Raw genomic sequence first — 18,182 nt, 5'->3', positions numbered from 1 at the left:
CTGCTACTTACCAGCTGTGTGACTTGGGCAAGTTATTTGCCCTCTGCGTCTCAGTTTTCCTCTTTCAAAATGAAGTGATAGTGATACCCCTTTCGAAGGCTCATGATGACGATTTAATGACTTGGTATTGGCAAGTGCTTAGAGGATGGTCCCTGGCATGTGGTGAGTGTGTGTTAAACAAGCAGCTGGTGAAATAGTTCCTCCTGCACTGGAATCCTAGAGCTGAGATTTGAACCCAGGCAGGTCTGGCATATTCTGCTTCTCTGGCCCACACTGGCTCTTCAAGGCATGAGACCCCTCTGACCCCAGAGCTCTGGGCCAGAGACCACTCCCCCCAGTCCCAGGAGTCATTAGCAGATGGATCAAAACAAAGGCTGAGGGGATGACTGGGCTCACCCTGGTTTCCCAGTAGCCAGGGTTCTCTCCTGAGCTCCGGCGCTTCCTGTGTGCCCCTGGGAACTGTGGTCACCTCGCTAGGCCTCAATTCCCTTGGCTCTGAAAGTGAGGTTTTCCTCTCCCCTTCAGTGCTTGCTCAGACTCAGCTGAGGTCTGCATGTCACAGTGCTGGCAGAGGACAGCTACCCGGGAAAGGAAGGACTGCAGGCCGACAGGCTCACTGTCCAGAGAAGCTGGACACTGTCGCCACCTTACCCACCTGCCTTCATGGCCCTCCTGTGCATCCTGGCAGGCCCAGCCTGGGACCACTAGAAGCTCTGAGTCTCTGTCTTTTCTTCCTTCCCAGCAACCCGTAGGCAGATATGGTCGCTGAGATTGGCCTGGAAGAACTAAATGGACTGGAGATGGAGGTCATGAGAAGACAGGCGAGTGTCCAGGACCCACTTGGAGGGTGGAGGCAGAATCATGGTGTCTTGGGGTGGCTGGGGCCACCCACCTGGAGGGTGCGCAGCCTCTCCAATCATCTTACCGTCTAGCACTGGAGGTGAAGTCGGGCTCGCCTCCCCTTCCTCGCAGCCGTCTTGGCTCGTGTCTGATTTTGATGCCCGGCCTCAACCCTGTCTCTCTCCCTGAGATGCGGGAAGGGAGAAGGGGAGGAGAAAAGGAGGAGGTAGAGGGGATGGCAGAGGATAAGAGAAGTCTATGCAGAAAGAGCAGGCCAAGAGGTCTGAGCGAGGAGTCGCCTGCATTCACGCCAAGTCCAGGTCTCCTCAGGAAGAGACCCCAGCAGGCATGGGTGTGGGCATGGAGGGACATCTTCCCTGGTGGCCCTCTCTGGCCCCTGCGTGTCACCCCATCCTGGGGCCCTCCCTCTGGGGCTGCTCTCCCCACACCTTTCCCGGCTCCCCCCGGCACAGCTGGGACGGGCTGGCTTCTTCCGGACAACGGGAAGGACACCAAGGTCGGGGCGAGGCGGCCGGGCCTGAAAACAGAGGCAGCCCTGCCCCCGGGTCCCTCTGGGCCCACCCCAAGCCCCTGGTCTCAGATGCTCTGCTTTCTTCTTGCCCAGAGACACTTTGGCCTCCCGAAGGGCAGCAGAGGCCCTCCCTGTGCTAACGTCCTACTCTTCCCCCCACTGGTGTGCTGTGGGCCTCCCCAGAAGAGACTTGCTCACCAGCTGGCCCCGGTCTCTCTGCAGCTGCACGTGATCACCGGTCTGCGCGCCGTGGAGGACCAGGGTGCCACCTGGCGCCACAGGGAAGCCGTGTTCTTCGCCATGCTGTTGGCTACCCGCATCGCCAACCTCTGGCTGTGGAGGCACAGTGGTGCTTCGTGCCGACCCGCCGTGCAACTGGAGCCCTTCCCTCCTCCCCTTCTTCTCTTCTCTCCCTCGGCCACCCCTGCCCATCCTCCTTTCAGCTCTCAGCAGCCATTTCCCAACTCTGCCTGAAAGAAGCCCTAGCTGCTGGAAGGTGGAGGAAGTGTGGAATTCCAAAGGTCTGAATGCGCTGACACGCAGCCCCTTTGGAGGGCGAGGAGGGTGGCTTCCTGTCCCCACAGTAACACCAGTGGCAGGTAATTCCTGCTTGCCTGTCAGGGCTCCATGGTGACCATCTTAGAGCTAGACCTTGCCTCCGGGCCCTCAGCGTCCCTTCTGTTCCATCCTCGGCAGGGGCTGGGCTGTGTCTTCTCCGTTTTCTTCAATGTTGTGCGCAGGACTCTGTGCAGAGAATGTTCTCAATAAAAGTTCAGTGATAGCAGCAAACACTGGTGGCTGAGCTCCTTGCATCTGGGACTCATGTGGGGACAGCCCGTCTAGACAATGACCTTGGTTCCCTCTTCCCAGCCCCTTCCTCCCTCCCTGTCGCCAGACCAGTCGGGGGCCTCCTTATGGGCAGGGTTTGGCAAGGTCCTTCCTGTGCTGCTCCCACCAGCGACAGCTTATGGGGAAGCGGTTCTGCAGCAGTAGCTTGTCCTGGTCGGGTGTTACAGGAACTCAATCAGAGGAATCTCCTGAACAGGAACAGAAACTTTTCCATTTGTTCGGGAGGAAATTGAGTCCCAGAGAGGGGAAACATGGCCCCGGGGTCATCTAGCAAGACTGAGACAGGGTTGGGTCTAGGATGGGGTCTCCTGAACCCATCTAGGGTCTAGGGCTCAGCCTGCCTCCTACAGACTGGTCGGGGACCAGCCCCGACTTGGCTCTGGAGGCTGGATGGGAGGCCACACAGAGGGCCTTTGAACCCTTCTCCCCTGTGTCCACAGCCCTTTAACATTCACCTCATACAGGACAGATTGCTGGGTAGGGCAGTGGGACTTGACCTAAGAGGGCAGGAGTGTCACTGCTTGGGGCCTGGCCTCAGGGCGAATGTACTGGGCTGCAGGAGGCCTTCAGAAGAGCTGCTTCTCTTTCCCTGGGACCAAAGGATAAACACACATTTCTCAGGGGCAAGGACCTAGATCATTACATTGTCATTGGCTTTAGCGGCTAAACGGACCTTACCCAAGGCCCCAAGTGTCTGTCAAGGCTTCTCCATCTATAAAGGTGAGAGAGAGTGTTGGTTACTAGATATAAAATAAACATGACCCTGTGTGTGTGTGTGTGTGTGTGTGTGTGTGAGAGAGAGAGAGAGAGAGACAGAGAGAGACAGAGAGACAGAGAGACAGAGAGACAGAGAAAGAGAGCACAAGTGAGGAGGGATGGTGAGAGGGAGAGAGACTTGAGTCCTTGAGCCTGCTCTGCCCCTGCCCCGCCCCTCTCTGGCCCTCAGTGGGCTCCACACAATGAGGGAGTTCCTGAGCCTCCGGGGCCTGTGGTACTTCTGAGAGCAGGGTGTGGGTCTCCTGTCAGCCCTGTGCCGTCCAGTGCACATGGCTGCTGGAGCTCGGGCTCTGCTGAGAGCAGAAGCAAGAACATTTGGTGAAGAAACAGTTGGAAGATTCCCTCTCTGGTCCCAGAGAAGAGAGGGTACTGGGGTGCCAGAGGAAGACCCCTGCAGAGTGGGGAGAAGGCAGTGCCCAGACACAAGCGCTTCTAGTCAGGAGAGCCAAGAGGCCCAGGGAGGACCCCGCCAAATGGGCCCTGGAGCCCCAGGAATCCCCTGAGGACCTGGAGAAAGGCCGGGCTGCCTCTTTGCAGGCCACCCGTCCATCCCCCCGCCCTCAGGTGCCTCTCCTGAAGCTGCTCCTTTCTTCTGCTCCAACCCGGCCATGCAGGGGTGTTCAGAGGAAGGGACGGCTTCTGAGGGGCTGGGCAAGGTCTACCCTCTGGGACGTGGGAGTGCGTGTGTGTGAACGAGCACAGACATGTTTGCAGAAAAATCTGCTTGAAAATATGTTGTGAAACAAAGGTTCACCCTTGGGAGCGCTTTAGCTGAGGTGCAGACAAACAGTGTGGAGGCCGCTGGAGAAACGCCGCCTCCCGGGCCGTGAGCAAAGGTGGAGCCCTGGCCTGGGCCCTGGCTGCCCCTCCACCCCTGTGCTGTGACTGCTCGCTGCTCCTAGCCCTGCCTGCCCGCTCCATGCCCAGACGCCTCCAGAGGGCGGAGCCCGAGCTGTTCCTTACTGGCCCCTCCACAGGGCTCCACGGCTGGCGGGATGGCCTCTGCCCAGGGTCCCAGCAAGCAATCCTGGCCTAATTGCCTCCTGAAGGGAGGTCTGGGTCTTGCCCCCTTTCCCTTCCCCAACCCTGGCCCCTCTTGGAGGCCAAGTCCAGGGAACCCTGGAGGGGAAGGAATGGATTCCCCCCAACCCTGCCCCACCTCAGGTACCTCTTGTCTCTTCCAGGTTTCCCCTGTAGTTTGCCCTCTGGCCAGGGAGGTAGGCTGGGACTGTGAACGAGGCCGGAGGCAGGTGAATGGGGGCGGTGAGCAGGTGACTCTGGGTCCCCAGACACAAAACCCTGAGCAATATGTGCTCTGTGTAAGGGAGGCCTCCTCGGGGAGCTTGGGAGGGGCTGCCTCTTGGGTCTGGGCAGACAAGCAGCTTCCACACCAGGGAGCCTGGCATCCAACCCTCACCTGCTGGCAGCCTGGGCTGTGCAGGGTCCACAGTGAGAAGGTCAGGCGTCCAGCCAGCGGGCAGTACAACTTCTCCAGCGGGCAAGAGCTGCTCTGGGACTTGCCTCTCCACTCTGCCTCAGCTGTGGGCATGACCTCCTCTGGGCCACGGCTGGCCTCGGGCAGGGTGGGCAGGTCTTTGACTGAGAGCTGAGAGGCTGTGAGCTGCTTGGGGGTTCGGGGACCCCACTGGCCTGGGGACAGGAGCATTGGGAGGTCTCTGCTGGCCGCAGGTGCTGATGAGTCCCCAAGGGCTCGTCTCTGATTGGAAGCTTCTCGGACGGACCAACAGATGCTGACTGTGGCCAAGACATCTTGCCTCTGAAGCCATCTGACTGGTGAGGAAGGGCCGGTGGCCTCCACAGGGTCAGGGTTAGAGCCCGTGAACGTGTGTAGGTCCTAGAGCTGGGCTTGACATGGGCCTTCGTGTGCCTGGTTTGCCAGGGAGCTGAGCGAAAGTGGCTGTCTGGGGAGACTTTGTCCCTTGTCAAAGTACACGAATGCAATCTTGGGGACTTTAGGAGCACGGAGGCACTGAGTGTGATGCTAGGCTTGCCTCAAGGCAGCTGAGCCTTTGCTCCAAGACTTTTCCAGCCACCCTCCCTGCCACCCTCCTAGGGGACAACGGAGGGGCCAAGAGCCTGCCTGGCCAGGAGGGGTGGGTGGGAGAGAGGGAGGAGTCTGTGGGCCTCACCACTTGCATCCGCCCCCACTGCCTGCCTGGTCCAGGACATTTCTGGGCATCCGAGCCTCAGAGCACGAGGACCGTGCCACTTGGAGCTCCTTGGATCCCTGCATATGAGGAGTAACGGATGTAGGAGTGGGGTTATGTATGGTGCTTCTGCCACAAACCCTGCTGGGATTGTAGCCTCTGCTTTCAGCCCTTCGAGCTGCAGCCTGACCTCCTCAGGACAGCCTCAAAGGAGAGCGCCTGTTGCACGCCTCTCAGGCTTTGGGGGCCAGCACCTTTGCCATATTTTATTTTTTTATTTTTTGAATTTTATTTTATTTACTTTTTGCCATTTTGACAAATGCATCTGCAGTGAAGCCATTAGAGCTTCTGGCTGAGGGAAGATTCCGGAGCCAGCCAGCAGGCCTGGGGCAGGGATAGGCTTCCCATTTTGGCTGTCCAGCTGAGCTTGCCACACATCTCAGCTTGAGCCCAGACCAGCAAGTAGCAGTTCCATCCATGTCAGACTGTGGCCCTCAGTACCACTTGTCAAAGGGAGGCTTCCAGGGTGCGGGCTGCCTTCTCCAGAGGGAGGGTCACTGGGTGCTTGGACTGGGCACATGTGCTTGGAGTTGAGTCCCAACTGTGACTGACAAGGTGTGTACCTGGTGGGCGCTTGGGTGCCATGGTGGCCTCAGAACTGCCAGGACTAGCCGTGTCCACCCCCCACCAGGCTCCAACATGAGATGCTCTCACTGGAGATGAAGCTGAAAATATAGGTCTGCTCAGATCCGGAAGGGGTTTGAATGCCCAAATACAGAGTTTGAAATTTATTATACAGATGAACTTTCAATCCATTCAACGAGTACCTGACACTATCTTTAGTCCAGGGACACAGCAGGGAACTAGGCGCTCCCGGTCCCTGCTCACATAGATGTAATCATCTTGTGGGGGACAGAAAATAAGCAAATAAATCATTGTGAAGACACGATAAGTCTATGATACAAATGAAGAATGAAAAAGTGAACACGAAACAAGGTGTGGATTTTGGAATGTGCAGAGCAAGTTTAGGGAATTCATTCATTCATTCACACATCTAAAATATATATGTGCTTGCCGTGGGGCTAGGCTCTGGGGATTAATGAGAAAGCGAAACATACAAGTCCCTATCATGATGAAGTTTATTTCTAGGGTGAGGGCATCTGTCCACAGGTTTTAGAAGCAGGAGTGACAGATAGATCCAGGTGTGGACTGACTGAACTCACCCTGGTGGTGTGGAAGAGGAGAGGACGGGCTGGGGCCAGGCCTAGGGCAGCAGCAGTCAGCATAGACAGAGAAGAAAGTACCAGAGAGAGATTTCAGCAGTACAACCAACAGGATTTGAGAATGGGGAGGGGGTGTCAAGGATTACTCCTACCTCGGTTTCTGGATTGAGCGCAGGTGGGGAGAGATGCGCCTTTCTCAAGGTAAGGCACTGGGGAGATAGGAGCTGGGGCTGGGGTCACAGGGTCATGTCAGTTTGGGACATGTTGAGTCCAGGAGTGGCTTCTCAGTGAGGACAGCAGGGGCTGGGGGGATGGGCTGCTGTCTCTAGGGTGTCGTCTGTCCTAGGAGGAGCCTCCCCTGGGGTGTGGGCCGACTGTGGCTGATGTCAGATACACTGCCCCAGTCCCATCTTTATCTGTAAACAAATACAGCCTCTGGTGGCAAAAGCAGCCCAACCTTGGAAAGTTTCTGATTTAATGGTGTCCACACTAGAGGCTCCAGCCCCTTGTCAAAGGAGTGACGAAGCACGCTGGTCTGCCAGACCTCTTGGGCAGAGTCCCGTTTCCCGTACGTCCCACTGGAGATTTCATTCATTCAAAAGACAGTGGTCAAGCATCTTTTTCATGGAGATGCTAGCCTCGAGCCTGACCTCAAGGTGGCTGATGATGGCCACAGGCGGACTGGCCTCAAGGAGCCATGCCTGCCCAGTGAGTGCCAGGCCCTCACTCCACCTGCAGAGCCCCTTCCAACTGTCCCTCCAGGCCTGGGGCACAAGGGGTCACTGCAGCTTCGGCTCCACACTCAAAGTCAGCCCTGAGAGCCTGCTGTGCCTGGTGCAGTGCTGACCTACTTCTCCTCTTGGTACTCATGCCCAAGTCCCTGGCTCTGTTCACCTTCCAGGCTGGCCCTGTGGTCGAGTGTGGAGCCAGATTGCTTAGGTGTGACTGTGTAGAATGGGGCTAGTAATAGCATCAGGCTTGCCAGATTTTTGTGAGAATTAAATGAGTTAACTTAGGTCAAGTGTTAGCAGCAGTGGTAGCTGCTCAATGAACGAGAAGTTGCCCCCTACATCCCCACTCCCCATTCTAGCTTCCGCTTGGCTCTCCTTGTCTGTGTCTGCCTGCCTGCCCACCTCCCTGCCACCCATGACGTGCACAACCCTCCCCTTGGCACGGTTCTCTGCCTGCTGCCCAGAACTTTCTCTACTGCAATGGCCAGAATTGCTACTAGCACATGATTTGCAACGTGTGGCAGTATGAAAGGGAGGAGTTAAGGATGACTCTAAGTTTTTTTTTAATTTTATTGGATTACCGTTGATGTACAATGTTGTGTTAGTTTCGGGTGTACAGCAAAGTGATTCAGGTATACATATACATATATCCACTCTTTTTCAGATTCTTTTCCCATGCAGGTTATCGCAGAATATTGAGTAGAGTTCCCTGTGCTATATAGTAGGTCCTTGTTGGCTTCTGACTTGACTAACTGGGAGAACAGGATTGCCTTTGTTGAGCTGCTGACGAGTACTGGAGGATAAGGTTTTGAGGGGAAGATCAAGTACTCGGTTTTTGACATATTCAGCCTGAGATTCAACATCCAAGTGGTAACGTCAGGGAGACAAACTGGAGTTCAGGAGAGAGGCTGGGAAGTTGTTATAATTTGCAAGTATACAGTATACATTATACAGTATCAGTATACAGGTGTGTTTAAAGCCAGAAGACTGGATGAAGAAGTGACAAAGAGAGAAAAGATAAGGAATCTACTCAGTCACTGAGCTGAGGACACTGCAAAGTTTAGAATTAGGAAAGAGGAGGAGGTTTCTTCAGAGGACACTAATAAGAAGTGGCCACTGAGGCAGGAGCAGAACCAAGAACATGGAACCCATTATTTCAAGAAGGAGAGAGCGCCTAACTTGTGTCAAATGCTGCTGAGAGAACTTCCCTGGTGGCGCAGTGGTTGAGGGTCCGCCTTCCGATGCAGGGGACACGGGTTCGTGCCCCGGTCCGGGAAGATCCCGCGTGCCGCGGAGCGGCTGGGCCCGTGGGCCATGGCGGCTGAGCCTGCGCGTCTGGAGCCTGTGCTCTGCGATGGGAGCGGCCACAGCAGTGAGAGGCCCGCGTACCACAAAAAAAAAAAAAAAAAAAAAAAAAAAAAAATTCTGCTGAGAAACACAATAGATGTGGACAGAGAATTGACTCTGAGGATGACCTGTGTTCCTGGGTTTCTCTTTTATTTTGGGAGCAACACTGAGGTCAGAGACTCTGCCAGACTCACCTTTCTCAGCTCAGCACCTTGCGGAGACCTGGTGCACACCAGGTGCCTTGACCATACGCATGGAATAGACGAATGACTAAAAGCACTGGGCAGCGGTGAGATTTGAACGAGCCACAGACCGGAAGGTAGTAGCTCTGGCTTCGAGCCTTGGTTGTAGTTCCAGCTTGCTCCTTCTCTTCCTGGCCTTAACATCTCTGAAAGAATCGTCATCAGAATGCTTCTAACCAGGGTCCAAGAGACTCCCTGGACCAGGCTAGTGTTTCTAGAAAACTCTTGGGCCGGCTGATCAACTAGTGGACGACGAGAAGGGAGGCCCAGAAGTGCACTACGATTGATGTTGGGCTTTTTACAGAATTAAGGTGCCTGACCTTTGGTTTGTAAGCTTCCCTCCTATCATCTCTCTTCTCTTGGCCAACTACACATCTGCTGTCTTCCTCATGCAGCCTAGCCCTGCCCTCACACTTGCTTCGTTTCTCCAGTGCCTTCCTGCAGCGGCTATTGCAAACTTTCTGGCCTCCTGCAAGGTCCGCATCTACCACTGCCTGATGCCTCTGAAGATGAAACCCCCTCCCATTTTGCTGAGAATGCTGGGGATTGGCATGAGTGAGCTTCTTGCCCTGTCTCTCACTGTTCCCCTACCCCCATCTAACATGTCTGCCTATCACCTCCTTCCCCTCCTGGCCTGTTCATCAGGAACCCCTCCCCTCTGCATTCTTCATAAGTCACCTCTCATCTACTCTGGTACCTGGACCCACCCGTTCTATCCATCTTTCATGAGCTGCAGTCCTAACCGGGGTTGGTCACAAGCACAGATATTTTCACCATCCCTCCTCAAAATCCCTTCCACTTGCTTTACTATCTCCTTTGTGTAAAAGGAGTCTGAAACCCTACAAACAGTCCTCTCTACCAGCACTCCTTGAGGCTGCTCCTGATGAGGTCACCAGCGAGGCCCCTAGGGTTCGAGCAGGGCCACTCCAGCTCTCATCTCAGTGGGAGGAAGGGTAAGCCTCTGCCGGCAGCCCTGCTCTCCTGATGTGACCCTGCAGGCTCCTCCCTCCCTGAGACTCCGTCTCTGGGGGCCTGTCCTCCGCAGTCTCCTCAGGACTCTCCCCTCAGCCTTGCTCTCATGCTGTGGTGGGGTGAGGGGTGACGCTCATCCCCTCTCAGAGCTTTAACTGCCAGCAACCCAGGTGGTGTCCATGTCTCCCCTCCAGTCCAGACCCCAGTGAGTGCTGGGCTGGTCAGAGTCTGCTGCAGCAGGCCTGGAGAGCGACTCTGAAAGCTCGAGACCAGGCCGGGGCCTTGGGGACAGAGGGCAGTGAATGGAAAGATTTTTGACACTTTGTAGGGGGGACTGAGAACAGAGACTGCTTGGAGCAGATGACTGAAGGTTTTTGGCTTGGGTGACTGCGTAGAGGACAGGTCCCTTTCTGAGTTGGGAAATTTGAGGAGAAGCTGATTTGTAGGTGAAAAATGTCAAGGTCAGTTTTAGGTAGGTTGGGTTTGAGGCACCTCAAAGAAGGAGGTGTCCAGCAGGCAGCTGGAGATATGGGTGGGCAGCTTGGAAGAGACGCTTGGGTGGGGACATAATGGTAAGCGAGGTCTGGGACTGGATGGAGTTTCCAGAGCAAACGCGCAGATGGGAAGCAGTGGCCTAGCTGCCTGCGGGCTGGGGATAGCTGCCTGCCCTTGTTCCCTGGTGAGAGGTCTGAGGGGGCATTTCTCGTGAAGGGGCACGTGGGTGGCAGAGCATGCAGGGCAGCCAGACAGAGGGAAGAGCCTCTTCCTGGCAGAGAAGGAGCAGGGATCATGGGAGAGGAATCTGTCTCGGTGCCAGAAGCTTATTGAGGGCATAAATGTTGTCATGTGCCCCCAGAGCTGTCCCTCTTGTGGGCTCAGTGCCACTGCTATTGGGGATGATCAGTAAGGAGGGGAGGGGTCCAAGTGGTGGCAGGCAGGGCCAACGCTGGCTCTCTATCAGCAAGAGGCTGTCCCAAGTCCTCGGCCTGGTGTTTGCAGCCTCCCTGGGTGGCCTTAGACTCCTCTGCCCTATTGCTGTAAGCATAGCTCACTCTGTAGTCCGGGTCCACCCTCCCACACCAGTGTCCCCTCCATCCCTGCAGTGAACTTGACCTTCACTGCCCCTCTTCCGCCCCTGCCGTTCATCCCCTGGACAGTGCTCTAATGTGTTCCACTCTGGGCCTGAGTTCCAGCCCCTCTTCCTCTTCAGGCTTCCAGGAGGCCAGCACCGAAACCTGATCAGTGCAAGAGGCCCGAGCTTTGTTTGCATTGCCTGGAACTTTCTGTCTCCATGGTCAGCCACCTCTAGGGTCCAAGCAGGGACTCAGCGATCCAGGTTCCTCTCCCTCGGGTTCCCTTGCTAGCATCCTGGTGCCACAGTCCCGCAGAGAGCAACAGGTGAGTGGCTCTGAGGCTGCTTGTTGTTACCACTCACTGCAGAGCGCGACTTGCCTGCCATCGCCATGGTGATGACTTCAGAAGCTGGAACAAGCTTGGGGAGGGGGTTGGGATGATGAGCTCCAGCAGTAGGTAATCCGCGGGGTGTGCTCATCATTTCTGACCAAATCTGGTGGGGCATGCCTCAGCAGGGAAGAGCCATCCTGTCCTCCCTGACCCCATGCAAAACACGGTGGAACACCATCTCCTGTCTCTCTTCTGGATTTTTCCCTCTCAGGATGCTTCTTCTCAGTCCATTTTGTGGATAACTCCTCCTCTGCTCAATTCGTAAATGTTGGGGTTCTCCAGGATCCTTCCTGCGTGGCCTCACCCACTTGTTCTCCCTCACTCCACACGCCCAATCCCTTCCCCTTTGTCTCGGGCTTCACTGGCACCATCTCCTCCAGACTTCTCCCCTCTTGCTCCCCTCTAATCCAGTCTCCACCTAGCAGTCAGAAGGATCTTTCTAGAATATAATGCCATCCTTGTCATGCTCCTGTTCAGCCCTTACAAGGCTCCCCATAGCCCAAAGGAGAGAGTCCTGGTTTGGACCACTGCCTACAGAGCCCATGGGAGCTCTCTCTTCTCTCTTCCACACTCCTTGCCCCATCCACCGGGCTACCGTTTGTTCCTCAGCTTGGAGGTGCCGGAGAGAATGTGATCAGAGCAGAAAAGAAGGACCCGCAGAGTCACTGCCCCAGGTGAAAAAGTCAGTGAGAGATAGGACTCCCACCTGAGGAGAAGCAGACAGCTGCCTTTGAAATTGCCTATGGGGGTGGGAAGAGCAGCATCTCCTGGGTGCCTGGAGCCTGCCACGCTGGCCATGCAGATGCCCTTGCCCTGCACTGCCACAGCAATACCCAGGGGAGCTGGGGTTTGCCGAGTGGGCCCTGGCTCTGTTCTCAGTGCTCACCTGAGGCCCTCCCGCCTTATATGGGTGCCAGGGTGTTCTGTGACCTCCCTCTTGGGCCTCTCCCTGGCAGGTGAGGGTCCTGGTTCTACATAGAAGATGACAGAAAAAGCCAATGGAGTGAAGAGCTCCCTAGCCAATAACCACAGCCATCATGCACCTCCTGCCATCAAGGTCAATGGCGAAGATGACCACAGGACCAGCAACAGGTGAGTCTGCTGAGGCTGGATCATTGCAGAGGTGGCCCTGAGGCTGCGACTTTCTCCCAACTGTGCCTCATTGTCACAGAGTAAATAATCTTTGGCTCAAGGAAAGCCTCTAAAAGGACGACGGGATTTCTAGGCATCTCCCGGGAGGGGAGAGTGCTAATAGGAGACAAAAAACAAAGAAACAAACAAGCCCTTGGTCACCCCTGCTCCTTCCTCTGCGGCCGACGATGACACCTCCTCAGAACTACAGAGGCTGCAGAAGAGGGGTGGCTTCTGCAGGTGGGTTTCACCACTGCCCTGCTGCAACCCCTCCGTCCCATGGGGCCTGTCAGATCATGGGGTCCTCTCCGTCCCACAGGGCCTCTCTATCAAGACCTCTGGGAAGTACTGTCAACGCTGTCCTAGCTCAACTTTTTCTCGGGAGGAGGCTCCTGTGAGCAGGCTCGGAGTGGCAGTGCAGGTTTCTCTTCAGACTTGCCTGTGGCACTGTTGGGAGGAGAGATGCTTCCCAGCGGAAGGGTATAGGTAGAGGGCTCCCAGGTCTCCAGCCCAGAGTTGTAGGCCCCATGGGGAACTCAGGAAGCTTGAGCCAACCTTCCTCCTGACCTGTCCTCCCTTAGCATCATCTCCATCTTGCCCCAGAGACCCCCTGTTTGTTCTTCACAATCGACAGAGACGGCACCTCCTACAGGAAGTCTTCCCAGATTAGCCCCTTACCCCTCAGGCTGCTGTGTTGGGAGTCACACCCGAGCGCCATCCCCCTGTCCTCGGCGCAGGTCCTCTCTCCACAGTGTGGTTCTCTTCTCTCCTCTCTAGGATTGCCTGCCTGGTGGGGGTCATCAGAGAGTGGGCCAACAAGAATTTCCACGAGGAGGAGCCCAGACCTGACTCGTTCCTTGAGCGTTTCTGTGGGCCTGAGCTCCAGACCGTGACGACACAGCAAGGAGATGGCAAAGGCGACAAGGACAGCGAGGGCAAGGGCTCCCAAGCATGCGGTCGGAGGGTGTGCTGGGGTTTCTCATAGCACAGCCAGGGGCTGACCAGGGCCTATGCCCTCTCTAACAGCCAGTGGCCCACCTGCCACAGGAGCCCCTGCTGGCTTTTCTCACCTTAGCTGCCTCTTGCCGGCTGTCCTCTTGCTGCTTACCTGAATGTGGGCGGGGAGAGGGCTCAGCCAATGGTGCGCCAGCCCCAGCCTGGGCTCTAGCGGTCAGTAACTACAGAGGAGGGTGCATATAGGGAATGCCGTGGAGGGGATGCCAGTACCGGTGCCCATGTGAGCACAGGGGTGGGTCTCTGAAGAGGCCATGCTGGGGGGCTGCCTGGTGGGAGAAGGCCCAGAAACGACTGAGCGAGACAGAACAAGCGGGGAGGCCAGAGAAGGCGGAGCTGGAGGGTCTGTTCTTTGAGGAATGAGTAGGCGACTGTGGATGTCTGGCCAGTAGGGGAAAAGAGCTCTTGCCAAGGCAGGACACAGCATCTGGGAAAGTGATTTGGGAGCTGGAGGCCGGGGACTAAACAGGGAGTGGGGGCGGGGGCGGGGACAGGAAGCACGTGACGCTTCCTTGCTTGGAGTTCCTCTCTCTTCCCCGGAGGGATGTGGGAACCGGCCCTGAGCCCTCATTACCATGCTGTGGACGTCCCTTCCCAGGGCCTGAAGCCTGCCTCAGTGAAAGCACTACCCCTCATGCGCCCTCTGGGCAAAAGACTTCCAGAGGACAGAAGAGCCAGTGGGCCCATGTGGGGTCTCTTCGCCCTCCAAGCTCTACTCAGATGCACAGTGCCAGGTTGTGGCTTCCTGAAAAATGAGGCCCTAAGACAACCCGTCCCTCACACCACATATACCCTTAGGTGTTGCTTTTCCAGGGTCCCCTGGCTACTGGAAGCTGGGCTGGGGCCACACTGGGGAGCCAGTTCCCAAGCCTGGCCTCTGTCTCCTCAGGAAGAAATGTGAACTATTTGTCTTGGACCCAGCTGGGGACTGGCACTACCGCTAGCTATTTGTCATCGCCATGCCTGTCCTCTACAACTGGTGCCTTCTGGTGGCCAGGTGAGCAGGGGGTGGTCTGGGAGGGTGTGGCCAAAGCAACCCAGTCCCAGTTGTGGACACAGAGCTCACCCCAACCCAGCCCTCTTTCTGGATTCCCTGCTTACCAGTGGCCCCTCCCTCTTCCCTATTAACCCCTAGCTCCTTCAACCCCAACCCGATTTAATATGCTGCCAAAAGCTTCATGTCTATCCTTTTCCTGGTGTCTGTAATCTCTTCCTACTTCCTCATCCAAACCGATACTGTCCTAGGTGAGGCCGGCCCCCTCTCTCCCTGGGACAAGTACAAAAGCCCTGCAGCCATTCCTTACAGGCACTCTTGCCCTCTCTAATGCATCTTCCACACTTGCAACTAGCATGATTGATAGAAACTGGGATTTGGTGATGTCAGGCCTTCCTCACAAACCTCTCAATGGTCCCTCATTGCCCACAGGATGAAGTTCAAGCGCTCAGCATGGCCTTCAAGGCCCTCTGGACCTGGCCTTTCTCTCTAGCTCCACCTTCTGGACATACCCCAGCCCCAGCACTCACTATTCTTGGATCAGGACATGCTGTTTCCTCAAGAGAAAATTCCCTTTCCCCATTTTCAACCTATGGAGATTCTTCTTGCAGTCTCAGTTCTGAAGTCATTCTCCACATGTAGCTTTTCCTGACAGTGTTGCCCCCCCATCCCCTACCTCAGTCATTCATTCAGCAAGGATTTGACTGAGCACCTACTGGGTGCTAGGCCTAGTGCTCAGGGCTGGGGACAATGTGGTGAAAAAGACACACGTGGTCTCTGCACTCCTGGAGCTCTCAGGCTAGTGGGGGACACTGACAGTGAACATGAACAAACCAATGCCCAAGATGAGTCCAAGGACCAGAGGCAGGGAGCTACTAGAGAAAGGACATTCAGGGTGGACTTCTCTGAGGAGGTGGTACCTTGGCTGAGACCTGAGTGACGAGAGGAAGTCGGCTATTTAGATGCTTCAGGTTGGTGGAGGGAACATTCTGGGAGGAGGGAACAACAAGGTGCCAAGCCCCTGTTTCAGGATGGCCTAGTGTGGCTGGAGGACTGCAGGTGAAGCATCAGACAGGCTTTGTGTGCCAGGGGAGGGGGCTGGGTTTTATTCTAAGTGTAACCAAGTAATCAGAGCTCAGTGCTCCTCCCTTGACTTGTATGCTCACTGAGTCATCATCCAGGGTTCTGTCCCTTCTTCTGCCCTCTCCCGAGGCCCCTACCCATCCAGTCACCAAGTCTCGTCAATTCCTCCTAAAACTCTCCTGCCATCTCCAACCTCTCTTCATTCCCACTGCTTCGAGTCTAAGCCCAGCTACTGCTCTCTCTCTCATCTGGGTTGGCCAGTACTCTGCGTTGGGTTCTCAATAGGTGTGTGTCGAAGAGCCGAGCATGGAAGCTATTCAGCTGTGTATTGTGTGCATTCTTCCAACAACTCGTTTTTCAGTCAACTCACTCTTGTTGAGCACTTGAATCCTGGGCTAAGATGTGCTCTGGGCTAAGATATGGGGCATGCAGTAATGACGAAGAGGTGGTGGTCTCTGTCTTCTTGGAGCTCATAGTCCAGCGGGCAAGACAGACAAGTAATCGTCAGTAGTGATGTCTACATAATAATAAGGGTTGGAGTAGTACTTGCTTGTGAATGTCTTCTTGGCAGCAGACTGACTTTGATTCATCAGTGCCTCTGGTGGCCATCCCAAGCCCTGCTCACAGTGTGCAAACAGTTTGGGGACTTCAGGGGCCCTTGGCTAGCTTTATGGTGAAGCCCAGCCCTGTCTTCCTGAAGAGCCTGTGACCTACAGAAAGATTACTGCATAGTATGGCTGGTGCTGGACTACTTCTCAGATGTGGTCTACATCGCAGACCTCTTCATCCGATTGCGCACAGGTAAGTGGATAACTGGGATGTGCAGACAGGACCATGGCCCATGAGACCAAAGGCTTGGATCCACATTCTCAGGAAGCCCTCTTGGCATGGTGTTAGCCTCAAATGTTTGTCTGGGACACAGGTTGGTGGTGATTTGGGGCTGATGTCTTAGGGTACTTACGGCCAGCCATGCTCTGAGTTTCCTATACCCCTCCTTGGGAAAGAGAGTTGAGTGATCACTTTGTTCCTTGCTGAATACTAGTCTACCAGGAGGGACAGGCCTGAAGGCAGAGGTGATATGTTGGCTGTGTCTCCATCAGGTTTCCTGGAGCAGGGGCTGCTGGTCAAAGATACCAAGATGTTGCGGGACAACTACATCCACACCCTGCAGTTCAAGCTGGATGTGGCTTCCATCATCCCTACAGACCTGATCTATTTTGCTGTGGGCATCCACAGACCTGAGCTGCGCTTCAACCGCCTGCTACACTTTGCCCGGATGTTTGAGTTCTTTGACCGCACTGAGACACGCACCAGCCACCACAACATCTTCCACATCAGCAACCTGGTCCTCTACATCTTGGTCATCATCTGCTGGAATGCCTGCATCTACTACGCCATCTCCAAGTCCATTGGTTTTGGGGTCGACACCTGGGTTTACTCCAACATCATTGACCCTGAGTATGGCTACCTGTCTAGGGAATGCATCTATTGCCTTTACTGGTCTACACTGACCCTCACCACCATTGGGGTGACACCACCCCCCGTAAAAGATGAGGAGTACCTATTTGTCATCTTTGATTTCCCGATTGGTGTCCTCATCTTTGCCACCATCGTGGGTAACGTGGGCTCCATGATCTCCAACATGAACGCCACCCGGGCTGAGTTCCAGGCCAAGATCGATGCCGTCAAACTCTATATGCAGTTCCAAAAGGTCAGCAAGGAGATGGAAGCCAAGGTCATTAGGTGGTTTGACTACCTCTGGACCAATAAGAAGAGTGTGGATGAGCGGGAAGTTCTCAAGAAGCTGCCATCCAAGCTGAGGGCTGAGATAGCCATCAACGTCCACCTGTTCACACTCAAGAAAGTGTGCATCTTTCAGGATTGTGAGGCTGGCCTGCTGGTGGAGCTGGTATTAAAGCTCCATCCTCAGGTCTTCAGTCCTGGGGATTACAAGGGGGTATTGGGAAGGAGATGTACATAATCAAGGAAGGAAAATTGGCAGTGGTGGCTGATGATGGTGTCACTCAGTATGCCCTGCTCTTGGCTGGGAGTTGCTTTGGAGAGATCAGTATTCTTAACATTAAAGGCAGCAAAACGGGCAATCGACGCACAGCCAATATCCGAAGCCTTGGCTACTCAGATCTCTTCTGCTTGTCCAAGGATGATCTTATGGAAGCTGTGACGGAGTACCCTGATGCCAAGAGGGTCTTGGAGGAGAGAGGCCGGGAGATCTTGATGAAGGAGGGATTGCTGGATGAGAATGAGGTGGCAGCCAGCATCGAGGCGGATGTGCAGAAGAAGCTAGAACAGCTGGAAACCAACATGGAGACCTTGTACACTCGCTTTCCCTGCCTGCTGGCTGAGTACCCAGGGGCCCAGCAGAAGCTCAGGCAGCGCATCATGGTTTTGGAAACCAAGATGAAGCAGAATAATGAGGATGACTACCTGTCAGATGGAATGAATAGCCCCAAGCCAGCTGCTGCTGAGAAGCCATAATGCCTTGGTCCCAGCTGCCTCTGCAGCCTTGGCCTTGACCCCGGGGGCTAGAAGAGTTGTGTAGGTCCCCACATATATATGCATTACCCCCATGTCCCCTTGATTTCTCCCAGAAGCCTCTCTGTCAGCAGGTTTTTGACTCAATCATCCAGAAGCCCTTCTCCAAGTCCAACTAACAGCCCATCTTGTGCAGAGTGCAGACCGTGTTTGGCTCGGCTTCCAGAAGCTTCAGCCTGTCCAAGTTTAAGGAAGGAAGAGGAGAGCAGCATCTCTCTGGGCTCCTTTGTACCTAGTCACCTCCCACTTTGTTCTTCTCCTT

The 18,182-nt window shown here is 55.2% G+C and overlaps 1 protein-coding gene across 1 annotated transcript in view; it reads left to right on the top strand.

The window, feature by feature from the left end:
* Positions 1–17,863, top strand: part of CNGA2 (cyclic nucleotide gated channel subunit alpha 2) — a 38,912-nt gene extending 21,049 nt beyond the window's left edge. The window contains 8 exon segments of the mRNA XM_060292423.1: positions 822–847; positions 12,128–12,241; positions 12,428–12,516; positions 13,054–13,242; positions 14,180–14,287; positions 16,068–16,168; positions 16,468–17,316; positions 17,319–17,863. Coding sequence (XP_060148406.1) covers positions 822–847; positions 12,128–12,241; positions 12,428–12,516; positions 13,054–13,242; positions 14,180–14,287; positions 16,068–16,168; positions 16,468–17,316; positions 17,319–17,863 — 2,021 coding nt within the window.
* Positions 17,864–18,182: the final 319 nt, after the last annotated feature.

Source organism: Globicephala melas, chromosome X, assembly GCF_963455315.2.
Source record: "Globicephala melas chromosome X, mGloMel1.2, whole genome shotgun sequence".
Classification (NCBI taxonomy): domain Eukaryota; kingdom Metazoa; phylum Chordata; class Mammalia; order Artiodactyla; family Delphinidae; genus Globicephala; species Globicephala melas.
Note: the sequence above shows the minus strand (reverse complement) of the source record. Positions and strands in the feature narration are given on the sequence as shown.